Consider the following 19,022-nt stretch of genomic DNA (forward strand, 5'->3'; position numbering starts at 1 on the left):
GTGAGTCCAAGAAGTTTCCTATGGTGGAGTTTCAACTGGGACGGTTCCTCCTTTTCCTGTAAGCAGGTGTAGATATGGGCCTGAGGTTGGGATCTGTGAAGGTCCAGATTTCAGCTCTGTCCATTTTCTTCCAGAAACAATTGGCTGGCCTCCCTTAGGTTCAGACCTTTTTGAAGGGAGTTCTGCACATTCAACCTCCCTTTGTACTGCCTTGGAACCTTAACGTGGTGTTGCAGTTCCTACAGTCGGACTGGTTTGAGCCTCTACAGGAGGTTGAGGTCAAATTTCTTACATGGAAGGCGGTCACGTTGTTGGCCTTAGCTTCTGCTAGACGTGTGTCAGAATTGGGGGCTTTGTCCTGTAAAAGCCCTTACTTGATCTTCCACGAAGATAGAGCTGAGCTCCGGACACGTCAGCAGTTTCTTCCAAAGGTTGTGTCGGCATTTCATATCAACCAACCTATTGTGGTGCCAGCGGCTACTGACTACTCAATTTTCGTCAAAGTCCTTGGATGTTGTGAGGGCTTTGAAAAGATATTAGCTCGGAAGCGTATTCCAAACAAGGTTATTCCTACCCTGATACAGGCTAGGAAAGGTGTAACGTCTAAACATTACCATCGTATTTGGAAAAAATATGTATCTTGGTGTGAGTCCAAGAAGTTTTCTACGGTGGAGTTTCAACTGGGAGGGTTACTCCTCTTCCTGCAAGCAGGTGTGGATATGGGCCTGAGGTTGGGATCCATAAAGGTACAGATTTTGGCCCTATCCATTTTCTTCCAGAAACAGTTGGCTTCCCTCCCTGAGGTTCAGACTTTTCTGAAAGGGGTTCTGCACATCCAGCCTCCCTTTGTGCTGCCTACGGCGCCCTGGGATCTTAACGTGGTGTTACAGTTCCACCATTTGGATTGGTTCGAGCATCTACCGGAGGTTGAGGTCAAATTTCTCACATGGATGGCTGTCACTTTGTTGGCCTTGGTTTCTGCTAGACGTGTGTCAGAGTTGGGGGCTTTGTCTTGTAAGAGCCCCTACTTGATCTTCCATGAAGATAGAGCTGAGCTCCGGACACGTCAGCAGTTCCTTCCGAAGGTTGTGTCGGCATTTCATATCAACCAACCTATTGTGGTGCCAGTTGCTACTGACTCCTCAATTTCATCAAAGTCCTTGGATGTTGTAAGAGCTCTGAAAATCTATGTGAAGAGGACTGCTCGTCACAGGAAATCGGACTCTTTGTTTGTCCTGTATGATCCCAAGAAAATTGGGTGTCCTGCTTTAAAGCAGATTATATCTCGCTGGATTAGGTTCACTATCCAGCATGCTTATGCTACGGCAGGATTGCTGTGTCCAAAATCTGTCAAGGCCCACTCTACTCGTAAGGTGGGGTCTTCCTGGGCGGCTGCCTGGGGTGTCTCTGCGCTACAACTTTGCAGAGCGGCAACTTGGTCTGGGTCGAACACGTTTGCTAACTTCTACAAGTTCGATACTTTGGCCTCTGATGATCTGATGTTCAGTCAATCAGTTTTGCAGGAGCCTCTGCACTCTCCCTCCCGTTCTGGGAGCTTTGGTACATCCCCATTATACTAATGTGGACCCCAGCATCCTCTAGGACGTAAGAGAAAATAGGATTTTGGTTACCTACCGGTAAATCCTTTTCTCATAGTCCGTAGAGGATGCTGGGCGCCCGCCCAGCGCTTAGTTTTCCTGCAACCGTTATCTGGTTCAGTACAACTTTGTTTAGTTATGTACTGCATTGTTACTTGGTAAGTACTGTTTCAGCAGTTGCTGAGTTTTTCAAGCTAGTTAGCTTGAGCTGCCTTGTATGTGTGAGCTGGTGTGAATCTCACCACTATCTGTGTTAAATCCTTCTCTCGAAGATGTCCGTCTCCTTGGGTACAGTTTCTAGACTGAGTCTGGTAGGAGGGGCATAGAGGGAGGAGCCAGCGCACACTCTCAAACTCTTAAAGTGCCATTGGCTCCTGGTGGACCCCTCTATACCCCATGGTACTAATGTGGACCCCAGCATCCTCTACAGACTACGAGAAAAGGATTTAACGGTAGGTAACCAAACTTCTATTATTACATACTTGCATTATACTAAGCTTAAATCATTGTGAAAAAGTGAAGAGCAGTTTGTTGAAATGTATTATAATTAAAACAAACAAAAATCAAAAGTAGAAAATATAAGGAACATGAATTACATAGTGAAATAATTGGACCTGATTCTGAATGCGGCCACATCTTGCGATTTTTAGCAAACTGTTCATACGCTGCAGCCAACATACAGAACATAGAGCAACTATGGCCCTCATTCCGAGTTGATCGGTCGCAAGGCGAATTTAGCAGAGTTACACACGCTAAGCCGCCGCCTACTGGGAGTGAATCTTAGCTTCTTAAAATTGCGACCGATGTATTCGCAATATTGCGATTACTAACTACTTAGCAGTTTCAGAGTAGCTCCAGACTTACTCTGCCTGTGCGATCATTTCAGTGCTTGTCGTTCCTGGTTGACGTCACAAACACACCCAGCGTTCGCCCAGGCACTCCCACCGTTTCCCCGGCCACTCCTGCGTTTTTTCCGGAAACGGTAGCGTTTTCAGCCACACGCCCCTGAAACGCCGTGTTTCCGCCCAGTAACACCCATTTCCTGTCAATCACATTACGATCGCCGGAGCGAAGAAAAAGCCGTGAGTAAAAATACTTTCTTCATAGTAAAGTTACTTGGCGCAGTCGCAGTGCGAACATTGCGCATGCGTACTAAGCGGATTTTCACTGCGATGCGATGAAAAATACCGAGCGAACAACTCGGAATGAGGGCCAATGACAGATTCTGCGTTGTAATCATCTCAGATGCTTCTCAGCAAGAGAACCAGTGGTAATGGGGCATTTGCACACAGTAGAATCATTCTGTGAGTCTTACATGGGTGTGTACTGTAGTTAGAAATGCGACCTATATCAGAGTTATTTGTTTGCAGAGCTGCATGCCGTTTTCAACCGCATCTTCTGCACTGAGAATGGGGTACATATAAGTGGCATTAAAACTGATGACAACTGTTTTTGCAGCGGAAGTGCTGTCGCGTTCATCACTAAATTTGAGTGAAAATTTTCATTTTCACTTTGCTAATTTAGGCATAACAAAATGTATAACATGCATTAAAAGTGTGGATTGTTATAAATATTCCACTCACACCACTCACATACAATCAAATTATTATTTTTGAGCTGTCTATCTATCTATCTATCTATCTATCTATCTATCTATCTATCTATCTATCTATCTATCTATCTATCTATCCTGTATAGATGTACTGTAACCCCTTGCAAGCAATTATATGTATAAATTTGATAAGACAATGGGCGGGATAAAATTAGTCAAATTAGTCATTGGACGGGATGTAATGAAGTTCGAGTTCAGCGGCCGTGCACTTGGACACTTTTTTAAAGGGGCAATCATTTACAAGGCATAGTTTAGCCTTGTAAATGATTGCCCCTTTAAAAAAAATGTCCTAGTTCAACCGGCATCCCGCAAGGCTGCTGAACTCAGACTTCATTACATCCCATCCAATGACTAATTTGACTAATTTTATCGGATTGGTAAAAGACAATGACAGCAAGTGCCTTGTGTTGATGCTGTGATTTGGTTCAGATTTTGCTATATAGTCAATATTAGCAAATGAACACCAACACTTTTATGTTTTACAGCAGATTAGTAGTACTTGCACCATATTGTAATATAAATAGATTTTTAAATTAGGCTTTTTAAATTAGAAAATAGCCCATTTTTCATCATGTGTGCCTGTAAATATGCACAATTAAGCCATAAAAAAAGAAGTTTAAAGGGGAAAAGAACTTACCTGACGCATGCTTCCTGAAACATCAAGAACCAAGGTGACCACTCTGTCTTTATACTGCAACAGGCTGAAAGTAGGTGGAGAAATGTTGGAGTCAGGTAGAGGAGCACTCTGTGATATGTCGGGAGACTTCTTTATCACTTCCCATGTGCTCTGCTGGTTGCATAATCTGTTCTGTGGGTTTGGAGCTTCTTTGTTATGGGAGTTCTCGTTGCAGAATGCATGCACCTTAAGAAATGGTCTTATTAGATCATTATTGGAAAAGATTGCTGCTAAGAGAATGCCCTCCCCATTTATATTACTATTATTATTGTATTGGAAAGTGGTTCCTTCTAAAGGAGGATTATCAGAGAACTTCAGCATTAAAAGAGTTAAGGGGGGTACTCACGGGAGAGATGTGTGCTGAGCGATCTTAACACAGACCGCTCAGCACACATCTCTCACCCCGCTCAGCACAGCGCGATGTGCTGAGCGAGGGGGAAAGCCGACGGGGGGCCGCTCACTTCACACAACGGTGAAGTGAGCGACCCGCTAGATTGAGCCTGCATGCAGCTCAATCTAGCATCGGCGATAGCGATGCGCGGGGCCGCGCATCGCTATCGCTGGAGGGCATACACACGGCAGATCCGTGCTTAAAATCTAAGCAATCTAGCAAGATTGCTTAGATTTTAAGCACGGATCTCTCTGTGTGTACCCCCCTTAAGGGGTCTATTTACTAAGCCTTGGATAGAGATAAAGGCAATGGAGATAAAGTACCAGCCAATCGGATCCTAACTGTTATTTTTCAAAAACAGCCTGTGGCAAATCAGTTAGGAGCTCATTGGCTGGTACTTTATCTCCAGCGACTTAATCTCCATCCAAGGCTTAGCAAATAGACCCCCAAGGCCTATAATCTCATTTCACTTGCTTCTCCCGACAAGGGGCGCAGAGGGGTTAGGGGGATTGGGGAGCGGGTACTAATTACCCAGTCCGAGGTTTGTTGGAGGTGCCCGGCTTTGCAGAGCTGCCTGCACCATGCCCATACTATTTACATATTCTATATTCATATCCTATGTTCATGTTACAAATCTCAGCAAGTACTGTAAATAATTGTAGAATAAAGGTCATATTTTTACTCCGGGAGCGTCCAGTGGTATATGCTCTAGTTTGACACCAGGAAAAACCACTAGCGACTTGTAGTTTACACCACAAGATTTGTCTTGACAGTGATAGTAGCACTGTAGATGCTAACGGCACAGCACCCAATTGACACATAAATAATACAATACTTTAATGACTTACCAGAAGACAGTCTGTCTGTTTGAATCTGGACAGGTTTATTGATAAATAATAATTCCCATTTAACATTTAAAAGATAAATACCGAAATAAATACACAAACGCAAAATAAAAGTACTCCCTATGTTCAATTAAACAAACATCTCATGTCTTCCTTTTTTTAAAGAAAAATCTAATAGGAATTTGTTGCGAAATATCAATATCCCCCCTAATACTTGTGTTTATATTTGCATGTTAAATCTGTGTGATCAGGACAGTTAAAACTTAATAATAGTTCCAGCCAATGTTATTCCACCTTCAGTTGTCTCTAGCAGAATAAATGAGATGTCCTGAGTTGAAATTAACATCTAAATCTAATACACTCGTCTGGAAAACCTAGATAGTAATACATCTGAGTTTTTGGGAAGCTGCACTACTAGAATATATATACATATGGTATTTGAACAGTATCTCAGAAATTTGGCAGAAAGGAGCTCCTTTTATATATACATTTTGAGAATATCACATTCTGTTAAGTAAACGGTCATACATGTCTGAGGAAAAGGTATATATTTACACCAAGTAAATAATTTTTAACATTTCATCTTTCTAAAAAGAGACCACACATTTAAGTCAAATACATACTATTTATTCTACAAGAGACAACTGAAGGTGGAATAACAGTGGTCGGAACTATTATTTAGTTTTAACTGTCCTGATCACACGGTTGATCGATTAGGACTACGTAATAACAGTAGGCGTCTCAGGATTTACAACAAAGTGAAACGGTTTACTTTTGATACTTACAGGATCCAGTGCTTGTCCATACATAATAGATTCATGCAGATTCGGCTCCAAATTTGGATAAAACTGACAGTCCTCCTCATAGAGGCCAGTGACATTATCAGTTTTACAATCTAATTTTACAAATTTGTTTTCTAAAGGGTTGTATTCATCAATCTTATTTAAACCACTCATGCTCAGGGGACATCTGAAATGAAAAGAAACAAATGACATGAAGAGCAATTTGTATTTTCACCTATACAAAATTCACTGTGTTGCAGCAGAAATACTTTTGTAACGTGATGAGATCTGCATTTTACATGATGTTGTCATTATATGTTTATGATTATTTAAATTAAACCAATTGATGTACAAGGTAATAAATTATTAAAAGCAGGTTTTCCATGGTTAATAGAGGGTATGTAGTCAAATTATCAACATTCAGAATGTCAACGCTGTAATGTCAAATAGTTCTGAATGTTGACTTTCAGAATGTCGACAACTTCATTCAGCAAACATGCGACATGCAACATGTTCACATTCAACATTGACAAAATATTGACATTAAGCATTTCTACATTATGAACATAGCATTAGGGTTAGGCTGAGGTTAGGGATAGGCTGCATTTGGCGTTGCGCTAAGGTTATGGTTATACAGTACTAGCTGTAGTACCCCTCGTTGACCGGGCAAGTTTGTGATCAAACGTCATTAGAATGAAACTGAAAAGGGATTTTGTGTATGGACATTTGAGAGACGTTTAATGTAATATTATGAAGCACATAAACAATAGCAGAGAACTTCACCTTTTTACTGTGAAGATTTGAATCAAATTAAAAGGGCTTCGCCTAAAGTGGAGTGCGTCATCACTGCATTCTTGCATGTCAATTGCCACGTGACTGACATCACTACAGATCTTCTCATTATTTGCCCTGTGCGGATGGGTCAGAGTCACGCATGCACATTGGAGTTGGTACACCAGTACCTCTAAAAGTGAATGTGAACAGTGATACTGTAAAATCTCTTTCTCTGAGTCCATCTGGGAGACACTGCGCACTTACACTTGGGTTAGAGTGTGTGAGTATGGAATTTGGCATAAACTATGAAAAGAACTAACTCCTCCCTCTCTAACCGCTCCCATCAACCCCCTGTTAACAGGAAGTACTCCTCAGTTTAAGTTTAACAAAGCTGAGAGAGAGAAAACAAAACCAACAATCAATAACCAGACAAAAGGGAAGGGATTACAGCGTCCCCGAGATGGACTCAGAGAAAGAGATTTTACAGTAAGTAAAAAAATCAAAATTTCTCAATCATCCACCTGGGGGACACTGCGCACTTACACTTGGGTGATATCCCAAAGAAAGCCAAAGAGGGGGGGGGGACAGGCAGGAAATCCGCCTCTAAGATCAGATGCCCAACAGAGGCATCCCCCCATACCAGAAGTATGGAAACAATAGAATCCTGTGAAGGTTGCCGCTCTACACAGCTGCACAATAGAGGCACCTCAGCAAACAGCCCAGAAGGCCCCAATGGCACAGGGTCAGGAAAAGGAACAGCAGAATACACATAAGGCTGATGGATAGCTGATGTGATCCAACGAGCCACAATGTTCTTAGAGACCGGTCAACCTTGCTGGGGCGCAACACTAAGAAATAACAATGTGTCCGTACGGCAGACTTAAAATGTTTTGGTTCAAGGTTGGTCTTGAACCCAGGTCTCTATATATACTGGTCACCAGGCATTAGTGCACTGAGCCACAGCTCCTGTGTTGAAAAAAAGGAGTTTTGTATGTAAAACCACTCTTTCATCATAGAAAACCAACAAAGGTGGACTGCAGCAAAGGGCTGCCAACTCAGAAACACATCGAGCTGAGGCAATGAACAAAAGAAAAAACCGTAAGAGGAAGGAACTGCCACCCAACAGAGTCCAGAGGCTGGAAAGGTGACACAGGAGCTACACAAGGAAACTGTATATGCAAAAAGCTGTGAAGGAAACACCGTACAGCCATAAGAATATTGGTAACCATCATTGGAAAATAAAATCTAGAGCAGAACCTTGTCACTGAAGATAAGAAGACAAAGTCCTTCTGACAACTATTGTGCAGAAAGGATAAGAGGCAAAAAAGAACTTCAGCTGAGAGGCCTTTATAGTCACACCAAAAGAGGAAAAGTCTAAAGCCCAGTACCCACGGGCCGATGCAGGAGAGATGTGTGCTGAGCGAACCGCTCAGCACACATCTCTCCTGCCGCTCAGCACATCGCGATCTGTGCTGAGCGTGCGGTGGGAGATGGGGGGGGGGGGCGCTCACTTCACCCAGCGGGTGAAGTGAGCGACCCGCTAGATTGGCCTGCATGCAGGCCAATCTAGCAACAGCGATAGCGATGTGCGGGGCCGCGCATCGCTATCGCTGAGGGGGCTACACACAGAGTGATCATGCTGATATTCTAAGCAATCTAGTCAGATTGCTTAGAATATCGCTCCGTGAGTACCCCCCTTTACTGGGCACTGTGATTGGTTTGCGAGCCTGAAACACAGTCAAGGCTACTGACTGAGGTAAACGTATTACTCTGATGATGCTGTTCTCCACAATCACGCCGTCACAGTCAGATGAGGCAAATCCCGGTGATGACACAAAGTTTTAAAGTGAAGATCTGGCTGAAGAGATACACTGTAAGGAGCCTTGGCCACCCTGGTCTGAAGCATTGCAGAGCAGTGTCGACAGGCAAATCTGGAACAATTAAGGAAGACCAAAAGAGCCACTGGTCAAATGCGTTAAAGCACTCACCAGAGGCAGAAAACAAATATGCCAGATGAAAGTGACAAGTAGCTAACACGACGTCCATGATTGCCACAAGAGGACCCGGGAGAGATCACCGTACCAAGGAAGCCCTTTTTGCAGAGGCGAGAAGCCCTGAGGTCGATGTTGGCTTGTCACACAGTTACACCAAAATCAGAAAAACCTGTTGGTTTAATTTCACATTCTACAGGGAAGAAAACCATGGAAACCCAGTAAGTCCGCTTCCCAGTTGTTCATTCTGGAACTGGAGACGGCCAATATTGCCGGAACCCAAAGTTCCACCCAGGGGTGTATCTAGGGGTCCGAGCACCCCTGTCAAAACAAGGCCAAAAGACTGAGATATCTGGGGTCGAAAAGAAGACCCCTGAACACCCTCCTCCGCGAAGGAGGAAATCCAGAACCAAGGTCCACTGTAGATGTGTATGAAAAAAGGTGCTGGAGACGGAGCTCTTTTTGCAACAATCGACCAAATATGGCAGTGATGGGAAAGTAACAGTAAAATCCTCAAGACCATGTTAATGGGAAAGGGATTGGAATGAATACTCCTGCGTTGGATAGCAAACAGACTGCAAGGATTAGAGCCTGTCTCTAGGATGAAACATAACTAAGAGGGATAACAAAGAATCCTGCTTGGTACGTGTTCCCCATAATTCAGAATATATGCTCATGATAAAATTCGGTATATCCAACAGACCAGTAGAATCTGAGAAAGTTGGTTTTCCCCCACTGGGAACCATACCACCCGACTCCATGAGCCCTGCTGAGGACATATCGGAAGTCCGTGTTCCAGGTGGACAAATGCCTTCTAAAAGAATACCTATTTATTGATATTTATTTTAAATAACACATTTCTTAGCAGTCATACTCAGGATGAGAACCTATGACCTGTTATACTGAAGGCAGACACTTTACTGCTAGATAAAGAAAGGGTATATAGCACACCTTATTCAGTGTTATCAAATCATAAACCAATCTTTCTAATCATGTGAAAGATGCTTTCTTCCAAACAATTCTCTCCAAATATATATAAATAAAGAAAAATATTCTCCTACGTGTATGAGAGGATATATAACACACCTTATTCAGGGTTTTAGAATTATGACACCAATCCTTCTGATCACAGAAGGATAAGATTATGTGAGAAATATATTCTTCCAAGTGATTTTCACCAAGCAAAAGTCTTGTAATAGTAAAGCTTAAAATGTCCAAATTGAGTCAATCAGTCCAATAAAAATGAAATAAGTCTCTTATCTGGTCTCCTCCTAAATGCTTGTAATAAGTCGTCCCCACCGTGTATGATTCTTTGTCAAGCTCCTCAGTTAAGGTACATGCAAAACAAATAATATGGAATCATGGTGCAGACTTATACAAGTTTATTACAGAAACAATATTTTTACACTTAAAATGCGTACCCAAAATGACCTTCCAGGAAGGCACAGTAAATAGCATACAGGGGTATTTATGAAGCTCCCGCTATTGAGCTGTACCTTCACCAAGTCCTGGGCAGCCAAGAACACCAACGCGTTTCAACCGATAGGGTCTTTGTCAAGGTGTCGTTATTGGCATTGTTTTTTGTGATTGGTGTAGTCACTTATAGTTCCAGCAGCCAGTTCACTAGCAAGGAGCGCAGGTGGTATTTTCGTTTTTTTCCACTTTACTGCTAGAGTTACTTGCTCCTTCCTCCAGGCACACTTTGATTTGGAAGCAGAATTCCGTGAATCGCAACCAAAATTAATATATGGGCGTCATAGATAGGGCAGAGATGCAGGATTGAAGAGAAATAGAATCCAAGAAAACAACAGTGACAGAGGGTAGAGCTTCAGAGACCCCATCTGTCAATGGATAATTTGAAAAGGATCATCTTGTACAATAATGGACAACTTGCATTATACAATCTGCAATCACTCTAAGGAGCTAATTCAGATCTGCTCGCTGTTTTCGTACAGCAGCAATCAGGTTTGAACTGCACATGCGCTGGCGTAGCAGTGTGCCGGCACAAGCCAGACAGATGATGGCTGTCTTAGCACTGCGATCGCCTCTGCCTGATTGACAGGCAGAGGCGGTCGCTGGGCGAGAGGGGGTGGGCCAGCGGCATTTGGTTGCCATTTAGAGGGCGCATTCCGGGCAACGCAGGTGTGCCCGGACTGTTGGGGGGGGGGGCAGGCTGCGGTGGCTGCGTGACGTCACATGCAGCCGCTGCGACCCGGGCAGCAATGAGCAGCTCCCTGCCAGCGCACAGGAGCTGCGCTGGCTTGGAGCTATTCTTCAAGTACAAAAGCATAGCCGCTGTGCGTTGCTTTCGTACTTGTGCGGGGGGGGGGGGGGGCGGGCCTGACATGCGGAGCGGACTAGCCCTGTGCTCGGCATCCACCCGCATGTCTGAAGACTGATCGTGGATGTGCTAAGCCAGGATAGAGCGTAGGAATATTACTGTCGGAATGAATACCAATTTAATAAATCACCTCACTGTTAAGGTCACATACCGTACTTTAGGAAAGACAGTCGTCTTAGGCCATCACATGATGAATGCATCCACTAATTATTAGTGGAACCTCCATCAGGTCAGTGTCTTCATTCAGTGAAAGGATAAAGAAACACGGGTGGTCATTCCGAGTTGTTTGCTCGGCAAATTTCTTCGCATCGCTGCGATTTTCCGCTTAGTGCGCATGCGCAATGTCCGCACTGCGACTGCGCCAAGTAAATTTGCTATGCAGTTAGGTATTTTACTCCCGGCATTACGAGGTATTTTCTTCGTTCTGGTGATCGGAGTGTGATTGACAGGAAGTGGGTGTTTCTGGGCGGAAACAGGCCGTTTTATGGGTGTGTGCGAAAAAACGCTACCGTTTCTGGGAAAAACGCGGGAGTGGCTGAAGAAACGGAGGAGTGTCTGGGCGAACGCTGGGTGTGTTTGTGACGTCAAACCAGGAACAACAAGCACTGAACTGATCGCAGATGCCGAGTAAGTCTGGAGCTACTCAGAAACTGCTAAGAGGTGTGTAATCGCAATTTTGAGAATCTTTCGTTCGCAATTTTACTATGCTAAGATTCACTCCCGGTAGGCGGCGGCTTAGCGTGTGCAAAGCTGCTAAAAGCAGCTTGCGAGCGAACAACTCGGAATGAGGGCCACTGTTTGTAAATGTGAGACATTGGATCTGAACCAACAATGGCCCTCATTCCGAGTCGTTCGCTCGGTAATTTTCTTCGCATCGCAGCGTTTTTCTGCTTAGTACGCATGCGCAATGTTCGCACTGCGACTGCGCCAAGTAATTTTGCTATGAAGATAGTTTTTTTACTCACGGCTTTTTCTTCGCTCCGGCGATCGTAGTGTGATTGACAGGAAATGGGTGTTACTGGGCGGAAACACGGCGTTTTATGGGCGTGTGGATAAAAACGCTACCGTTTCCGGAAAAAACGCGGGAGTGGCTGGAGAAACGGGGGAGTGTCTGGGCGAACGCTGGGTGTGTTTGTGACGTCAAACCTGGAACGACAAGCACTGAACTGATCGCAGATGCCGAGTAAGTCTGAAGCTACTCTGAAACTGCTAAGTAGTTTGTAATCGCAATATTGCGAATACATCGTTCGCAATTTTAAGAAGCTAAGATTCACTCCCAGTAGGCGGAGGCTTAGCGTGTGTAACTCTGCTAAAATCGCCTTGCGAGCGAACAACTCGGAATGAGGGCCAATATTGGGGGTAATTCCAAGTTGATCGCAGCAGGATTTTTGATAGCAACTGGGCAAAACCATGTGCACTGCAGGGGAGGCAGATATAATATGTGCAGAGAGAGTTAGATTTGGGTGTGGTGTGTTCAATCTGCAATCTAATTTGCAGCGTAAAAATAAAGCAGCCAGTATTTACCCTGCACAGAAACAATATAACCCACCCAAATCTAACTCTCTCTGCACATGTTATATCTGCCTCCCCTGCAGTGCACATGGTTTTGCCCAGTTGCTATCAAAAATCCTGCTGCGATCAACTTGGAATTACCCCCATTGTGTACTAGAGACAGAGACATTTCCCTGTAAACATGAACCTTTGCATCAGGTGTTGAGACAGACTTCCATCAACATCGTCCCAATGTGAGGGAAGAGGTGGAAACCAATTAACTCAGTAGTCTATTTATTATTCCTATATTGAAGCATGCTCCCTGACAGGATTTATTTTACTATTTTCCTGCGATGAAGCCTCAACATGTGGATCAGAACCAGGAACGAAACAGAGGGATGCACAGTACTCCGCCAATTGGCGATACAGCTTGAGGACACAATCATCCTGTTTAAGGTAGCTCAGACAGACACCAGGAAGTATAAAACTTAGACCTGCCTTAAAAGTGACCATAATCACTAGGACAAATGATTGTCCTTTGAAGTAACTGAGCTATAGTGTCTGTCAAGGACCTGGCTCACTGCACAGTATAAGTTGCGTAAGGAGCGTTTAGGTCTGTGGAGCCATTCTGGCAATTTATAGGTACATAGGCCCTCATTCCGAGTTGTTCGCTCGTTAGTTTTTTTCGCAATGGAGCGATTTGTCACAAACTGCGCATGCGCAATGTTCGCAGTGCGTCTGCGCCAAGTAAATTTGCAAAAAAGTTTGGTATTTTACTCATGGCTTAACGAAGAAATTTCTTCGTTCTGGTGATCGGAGTGTGATTGACAGGAAGTGGGTGTTTCTGGGCGGAAACTGGCCGTTTTATGGGTGTGTGTGAAAAAACGCTGCCGTTTCTGGGAAAAACGCGGGAGTGGCTGGAGAAACGGGGGGGTGTCTGGGCGAACGCTGGGTGTGTTTGTGACGTCAAACCAGGAACTAAACTGACTGAACTGATTGCAGTGGCAGAGTAAGTCTCGAGCTACTCAGAAACTGCAAAGAAATTTATTTTCGCAATTCTGCAAATCTTTCGTTCGCAATTCTGCAAAGCTAAGATACACTCCCAGAGGGCGGCAGCTTAGCGTGTGCAAAGCTGCTAAAAGCAGCTAGCGAGTGAACAACTCGAAATGAGGGCCATAGTGCACAAGAAAAAAACTAAAAAGTCTGTCTTGTGTCCTGACGGGTTCACTACGATCTGCCGGCGGCCGGCCTCCCGGCGACCAGCATACCGGCGCCGGGAGGCCGGCCGCTGGCTTACCGACAGTGTGGCGAGCGCAAATGAGCCCCTTGCGGGCTCGCTGCGCTCGCCACGCTACGGGCATGGTGGCGCGCTACGCGCGTCACACTATTTTATTCTCCCTCCAGAGGGGTCGTGGACCCCCACGAGGGAGAATAAGTGTCGGTATGCCGGCTGTCGGGCTCCCGGCGCCGGTATGCTGGTCGCCGGGAGCCCGACCGCCGGCATACTGAAGACCACCCGTCCTGACATAGAAGTAACAAAAGTAAAACACAATAAAGATTAAAATAGTGTAAATTCCTGGCGCAAAGTTATCAGCCCAATCTAAATCCTCAACAGATCTGTCCAAATAACAGATCAAGGGAATATTCAAAAGAAAAGGAAGGAAGGATAGATCAAAGGTGATAACGCAATCTTTAAAATTGGATATACATCACAAATGCTGTGGTCCCTTCTGGTAATCGATCTATCGAAAGTCTCTCAATGTCCAGATGTTACACATGAAAAAAAGGGAGAAAATACAGTATATGGGTAGTGTTGCTTAAAACACTAAAAAACACACGGCCTCAAAGTGTCCAGAAAAAGAGGCCTAAGGTGCCAGAAAACCAATTTGATAGCAGACAGGGATAGTATCTCGCCACCACTCCACAGGTGTTTTGGACGTACCAAAACTCACATAGAAATAGGTGCAGACAGGTGTATAAAGGTATCTTTAAACACTGTATCAACCGTGTCATAAGGCAAGAGAGGATTCTTTTCCAGTAAACGTACCCCACTCACTTTTGGAGGGGGATGGTTCCCACGTATAAAGGTATCTTTCAAATCAGGATAACATCCACGACAATTCCATAAAGTTTTTATTAAAAGTTCATAAAAATAGCAAAATATAATGTTTTTCTATGTATTGTCCACCTTCTGATTTGTACAGAAAACATGCAGGTCAGATGTCATAGACAAAAATTGGCATAATCCGGTTTTATGTCAATACTGGCATGTAAAGCATACTTCAAAAAAAATGGTATACCATAGAAGAAACAAAAAGACGATGAAGACTCAATGTAAAAAATCACTACCTGGTTTCACCTAAAAACCAGGTAGTGATTTTTTACATTGAGTTTTCATCGTCTTTTAATAAAAACTTTATGGAATTGTCGTGGATGTTATCCTGACTTGAAAGTAGTGATGAGCGCCTGAAATTTTTCGGGTTTTGTGTTTTGGTTTTGGGTTCGGTTCCGCGGCCGTGTTTTGGGTTCGACCGCGTTTTGGCAAAACCTCACCGAATTTTTTTTGTCGGATTCGGGTGTGTTTTGGATTCGGGTGTTTTTTTCAAAAAACCCTAAAAAACAGCTTAAATCATAGAATTTGGGGGTCATTTTGATCCCAAAGTATTATTAACCTCAAAAACCATAATTTCCACTAATTTTCAGTCTATTCTGAATACCTCACACCTCACAATATTATTTTTAGTCCTAAAATTTGCACCGAGGTCGCTGTGTGAGTAAGATAAGCGACCCTAGTGGCCGACACAAACACCGGGCCCATCTAGGAGTGGCACTGCAGTGTCACGCAGGATGTCCCTTCCAAAAAACCCTCCCCAAACAGCACATGACGCAAAGAAAAAAAGAGGCGCAATGAGGTAGCTGTGTGAGTAAGATTAGCGACCCTAGTGGCCGACACAAACACCGGGCCCATCTAGGAGTGGCACTGCAGTGTCACGCAGGATGTCCCTTCCAAAAAACCCTCCCCAAACAGCACATGACGCAAAGAAAAAAAGAGGCGCAATGAGGTAGCTGTGTGAGTAAGATTAGCGACCCTAGTGGCCGACACAAACACCGGGCCCATCTAGGAGTGGCACTGCAGTGTCACGCAGGATGTCCCTTCCAAAAAACCCTCCCCAAACAGCACATGACGCAAAGAAAAAAAGAGGCGCAATGAGGTAGCTGACTGTGTGAGTAAGATAAGCGACCCTAGTGGCCGACACAAACACCGGGCCCATCTAGGAGTGGCACTGCAGTGTCACGTAGGATGGCCCTTCCAAAAAACCCTCCCCAAACAGCACATGACGCAAAGAAAAAGAAAAGAAAAAAGAGGTGCAAGATGGAATTGTCCTTGGGCCCTCCCACCCACCCTTATGTTGTATAAACAAAACAGGACATGCACACTTTAACCAACCCATCATTTCAGTGACAGGGTCTGCCACACGACTGTGACTGATATGACGGGTTGGTTTGGACCCCCCCCAAAAAAGAAGCAATTAATCTCTCCTTGCACAAACTGGCTCTACAGAGGCAAGATGTCCACCTCATCATCATCCTCCGATATATCACCGTGTACATCCCCCTCCTCACAGATTATCAATTCGTCCCCACTGGAATCCACCATCTCAGCTCCCTGTGTACTTTGTGGAGGCAATTGCTGCTGGTCAATGTCTCCGCGGAGGAATTGATTATAATTCATTTTAATGAACATCATCTTCTCCACATTTTCTGGATGTAACCTCGTACGCCGATTGCTGACAAGGTGAGCGGCGGCACTAAACACTCTTTCGGAGTACACACTTGTGGGAGGGCAACTTAGGTAGAATAAAGCCAGTTTGTGCAAGGGCCTCCAAATTGCCTCTTTTTCCTGCCAGTATAAGTACGGACTGTGTGACGTGCCTACTTGGATGCGGTCACTCATATAATCCTCCACCATTCTTTCAATGGGGAGAGAATCATATGCAGTGACAGTAGACGACATGTCCGTAATCGTTGGCAGGTCCTTCAGTCCGGACCAGATGTCAGCATCAGCAGTCGCTCCAGACTGCCCTGCATCACCGCCAGCGGGTGGGCTCGGAATTCTGAGCCTTTTCCTCGCACCCCCAGTTGCGGGAGAATGTGAAGGAGGAGATGTTGACAGGTCGCGTTCCGCTTGACTTGACAATTTTCTCACCAGCAGGTCTTTCAACCCCAGCAGACTTGTGTCTGCCGGAAAGAGAGATCCAAGGTAGGCTTTAAATTTAGGATCGAGCATGGTGGCCAAAATGTAGTGCTCTGATTTCAACAGATTGACCACCCGTGAATCCTTGTTAAGCGAATTAAGGGCTCCATCCACAAGTCCCACATGCCTAGCGGAATCGCTCTGTGTTAGCTCCTCCTTCAATGTCTCCAGCTTCTTCTGCAAAAGCCTGATGAGGGGAATGACCTGACTCAGGCTGGCAGTGTCTGAACTGACTTCACGTGTGGCAAGTTCAAAGGGCATCAGAACCTTGCACAACGTTGAAATCATTCTCCACTGCGCTTGAGACAGGTGCATTCCACCTCCTATATCGTGCTCAATTGTATAGGCTTGAATGGCCTTTTGCTGCTCCTCCAACCTCTGAAGCATATAGAGGGTTGAATTCCACCTCGTTACCACTTCTTGCTTCAGATGATGGCAGGGCAGGTTCAGTAGTTTTTGGTGGTGCTCCAGTCTTCTGTACGTGGTGCCTGTACGCCGAAAGTGTCCCGCAATTCTTCTGGCCACCGACAGCATCTTTTGCACGCCCCTGTCGTTTTTTAAATAATTCTGCTCCACCAAATTCAAGGTATGTGCAAAACATGGGACGTGCTGGAATTTGCCCATATTTAATGCACACACAATATTGCTGGCGTTGTCCGATGCCACAAATCCACAGGAGAGTCCAATTGGGGTAAGCCATTCCGCGATGATCTTCCTCAGTTGCCGTAAGAGGTTTTCAGCTGTGTGCGTATTCTGGAAACCGGTGATACAAAGCGTAGCCTGCCTAGGAAAGAGTTGGCGTTTGCGAGATGCTGCTACTGGTGCCGCCGCTGCTGTTCTTGCGGCGGGAGTCCATACATCTACTCAGTGGGCTGTCACAGTCATATAGTCCTGACCCTGCCCTGCTCCACTTGTCCACATGTCCGTGGTTAAGTGGACATTGGGTACAGCTGCATTTTTTAGGACACTGGTGACTCTTTTTCTGAGGTCTGTGTACATTTTCGGTATCGCCTGCCTAGAGAAATGGAACCTAGATGGTATTTGGTACCGGGGACACAGTACCTCCAACAAGTCTCTAGTTGGCTCTGCAGTAATGATGGATACCGGAACCACGTTTCTCACCACCCAGGATGCCAAGGCCTCAGTTATCCGCTTTGCAGTAGGATGACTGCTGTGATATTTCATCTTCCTCGCAAAGGACTGTTGGACAGTCAATTGCTTGGTGGAAGTAGTAAAAGTGGTCTTACGACTTCCCCTCTGGGATGACCATCGACTCCCAGCAGCAACAACAGCAGCGCCAGCAGCAGTAGGCGTTACACGCAAGGATGCATCGGAGGAATCCCAGGCAGCAAAGGAATCGTCAGAATTGCCAGTGACATGGCCTGCAGGACTATTGGCATTCCTGGGGAAGGAGGAAATTGACACTGAGGGAGTTGGTGGGGTGGTTTGCGTGAGCTTGGTTACAAGAGGAAGGGATTTACTGGTCAGTGGACTGCTTCCGCTGTCACCCAAAGTTTTTGAACTTGTCACTGACTTATTATGAATGCGCTGCAGGTGACGTATAAGGGAGGATGTTCCGAGGTGGTTAACGTCCTTACCCCTACTTATTACAGCTTGACAAAGGGAACACACGGCTTGACACCTGTTGTCCGCATTTCTGTTGAAATAGTTCCACACCGAAGAGCTGATTTTTTTGGTATTTTCACCAGGCATGTCAACGGCCATATTCCTCCCACGGACAACAGGTGTCTCCCCGGGTGCCTGACTTAAACAAACCACCTCACCATCAGAATCCTCCTGGTCAATTTCCTCCCCAGCGCCAGCAACACCCATATCCTCCTCATCCTGGTGTACTTCAACACTGACATCTTCAATCTGACTATCAGGAACTGGACTGCGGGTGCTCCTTCCAGCACTTGCAGGGGGCGTGCAAATGGTGGAAGGCGCATGCTCTTCACGTCCAGTGTTGGGAAGGTCAGGCATCGCAACCGACACAATTGGACTCTCCTTGTGGATTTGGGATTTCGAAGAACGCACAGTTCTTTGCGGTGCTACTGCTTTTGCCAGCTTGAGTCTTTTCATTTTTCTAGCGAGAGGCTGAGTGCCTCCATCCTCATGTGAAGCTGAACCACTAGCCATGAACATAGGCCAGGGCCTCAGCCGTTCCTTGCCACTCCGTGTGGTAGATGGCATATTGGCAAGTTTACGCTTCTCCTCCGACAATTTTATTTTAGGTTTTGGAGTCCTTTTTTTACTGATATTTGGT

The 19,022-nt window shown here is 45.1% G+C and overlaps 1 protein-coding gene across 1 annotated transcript in view; it reads right to left on the minus strand.

Moving 5' to 3' along the window:
* Positions 1-19,022, minus strand: part of LOC134957797 (calcium-activated chloride channel regulator 1-like) — a 141,387-nt gene that overhangs the window by 74,434 nt on the left and 47,931 nt on the right. Inside the window, exons 5-6 of the mRNA XM_063939965.1 lie at positions 5,908-6,091; positions 3,848-4,072 (exon numbers count right to left, since the gene is read on the minus strand). Of these exons, the coding sequence (XP_063796035.1) occupies positions 3,848-4,072; positions 5,908-6,091 (409 nt within the window). The remainder of the gene's footprint in view (positions 1-3,847; positions 4,073-5,907; positions 6,092-19,022) is intronic.

This window comes from Pseudophryne corroboree, chromosome 9 (genome assembly GCF_028390025.1).
Source record: "Pseudophryne corroboree isolate aPseCor3 chromosome 9, aPseCor3.hap2, whole genome shotgun sequence".
Taxonomy (NCBI): Eukaryota; Metazoa; Chordata; class Amphibia; order Anura; family Myobatrachidae; genus Pseudophryne; species Pseudophryne corroboree.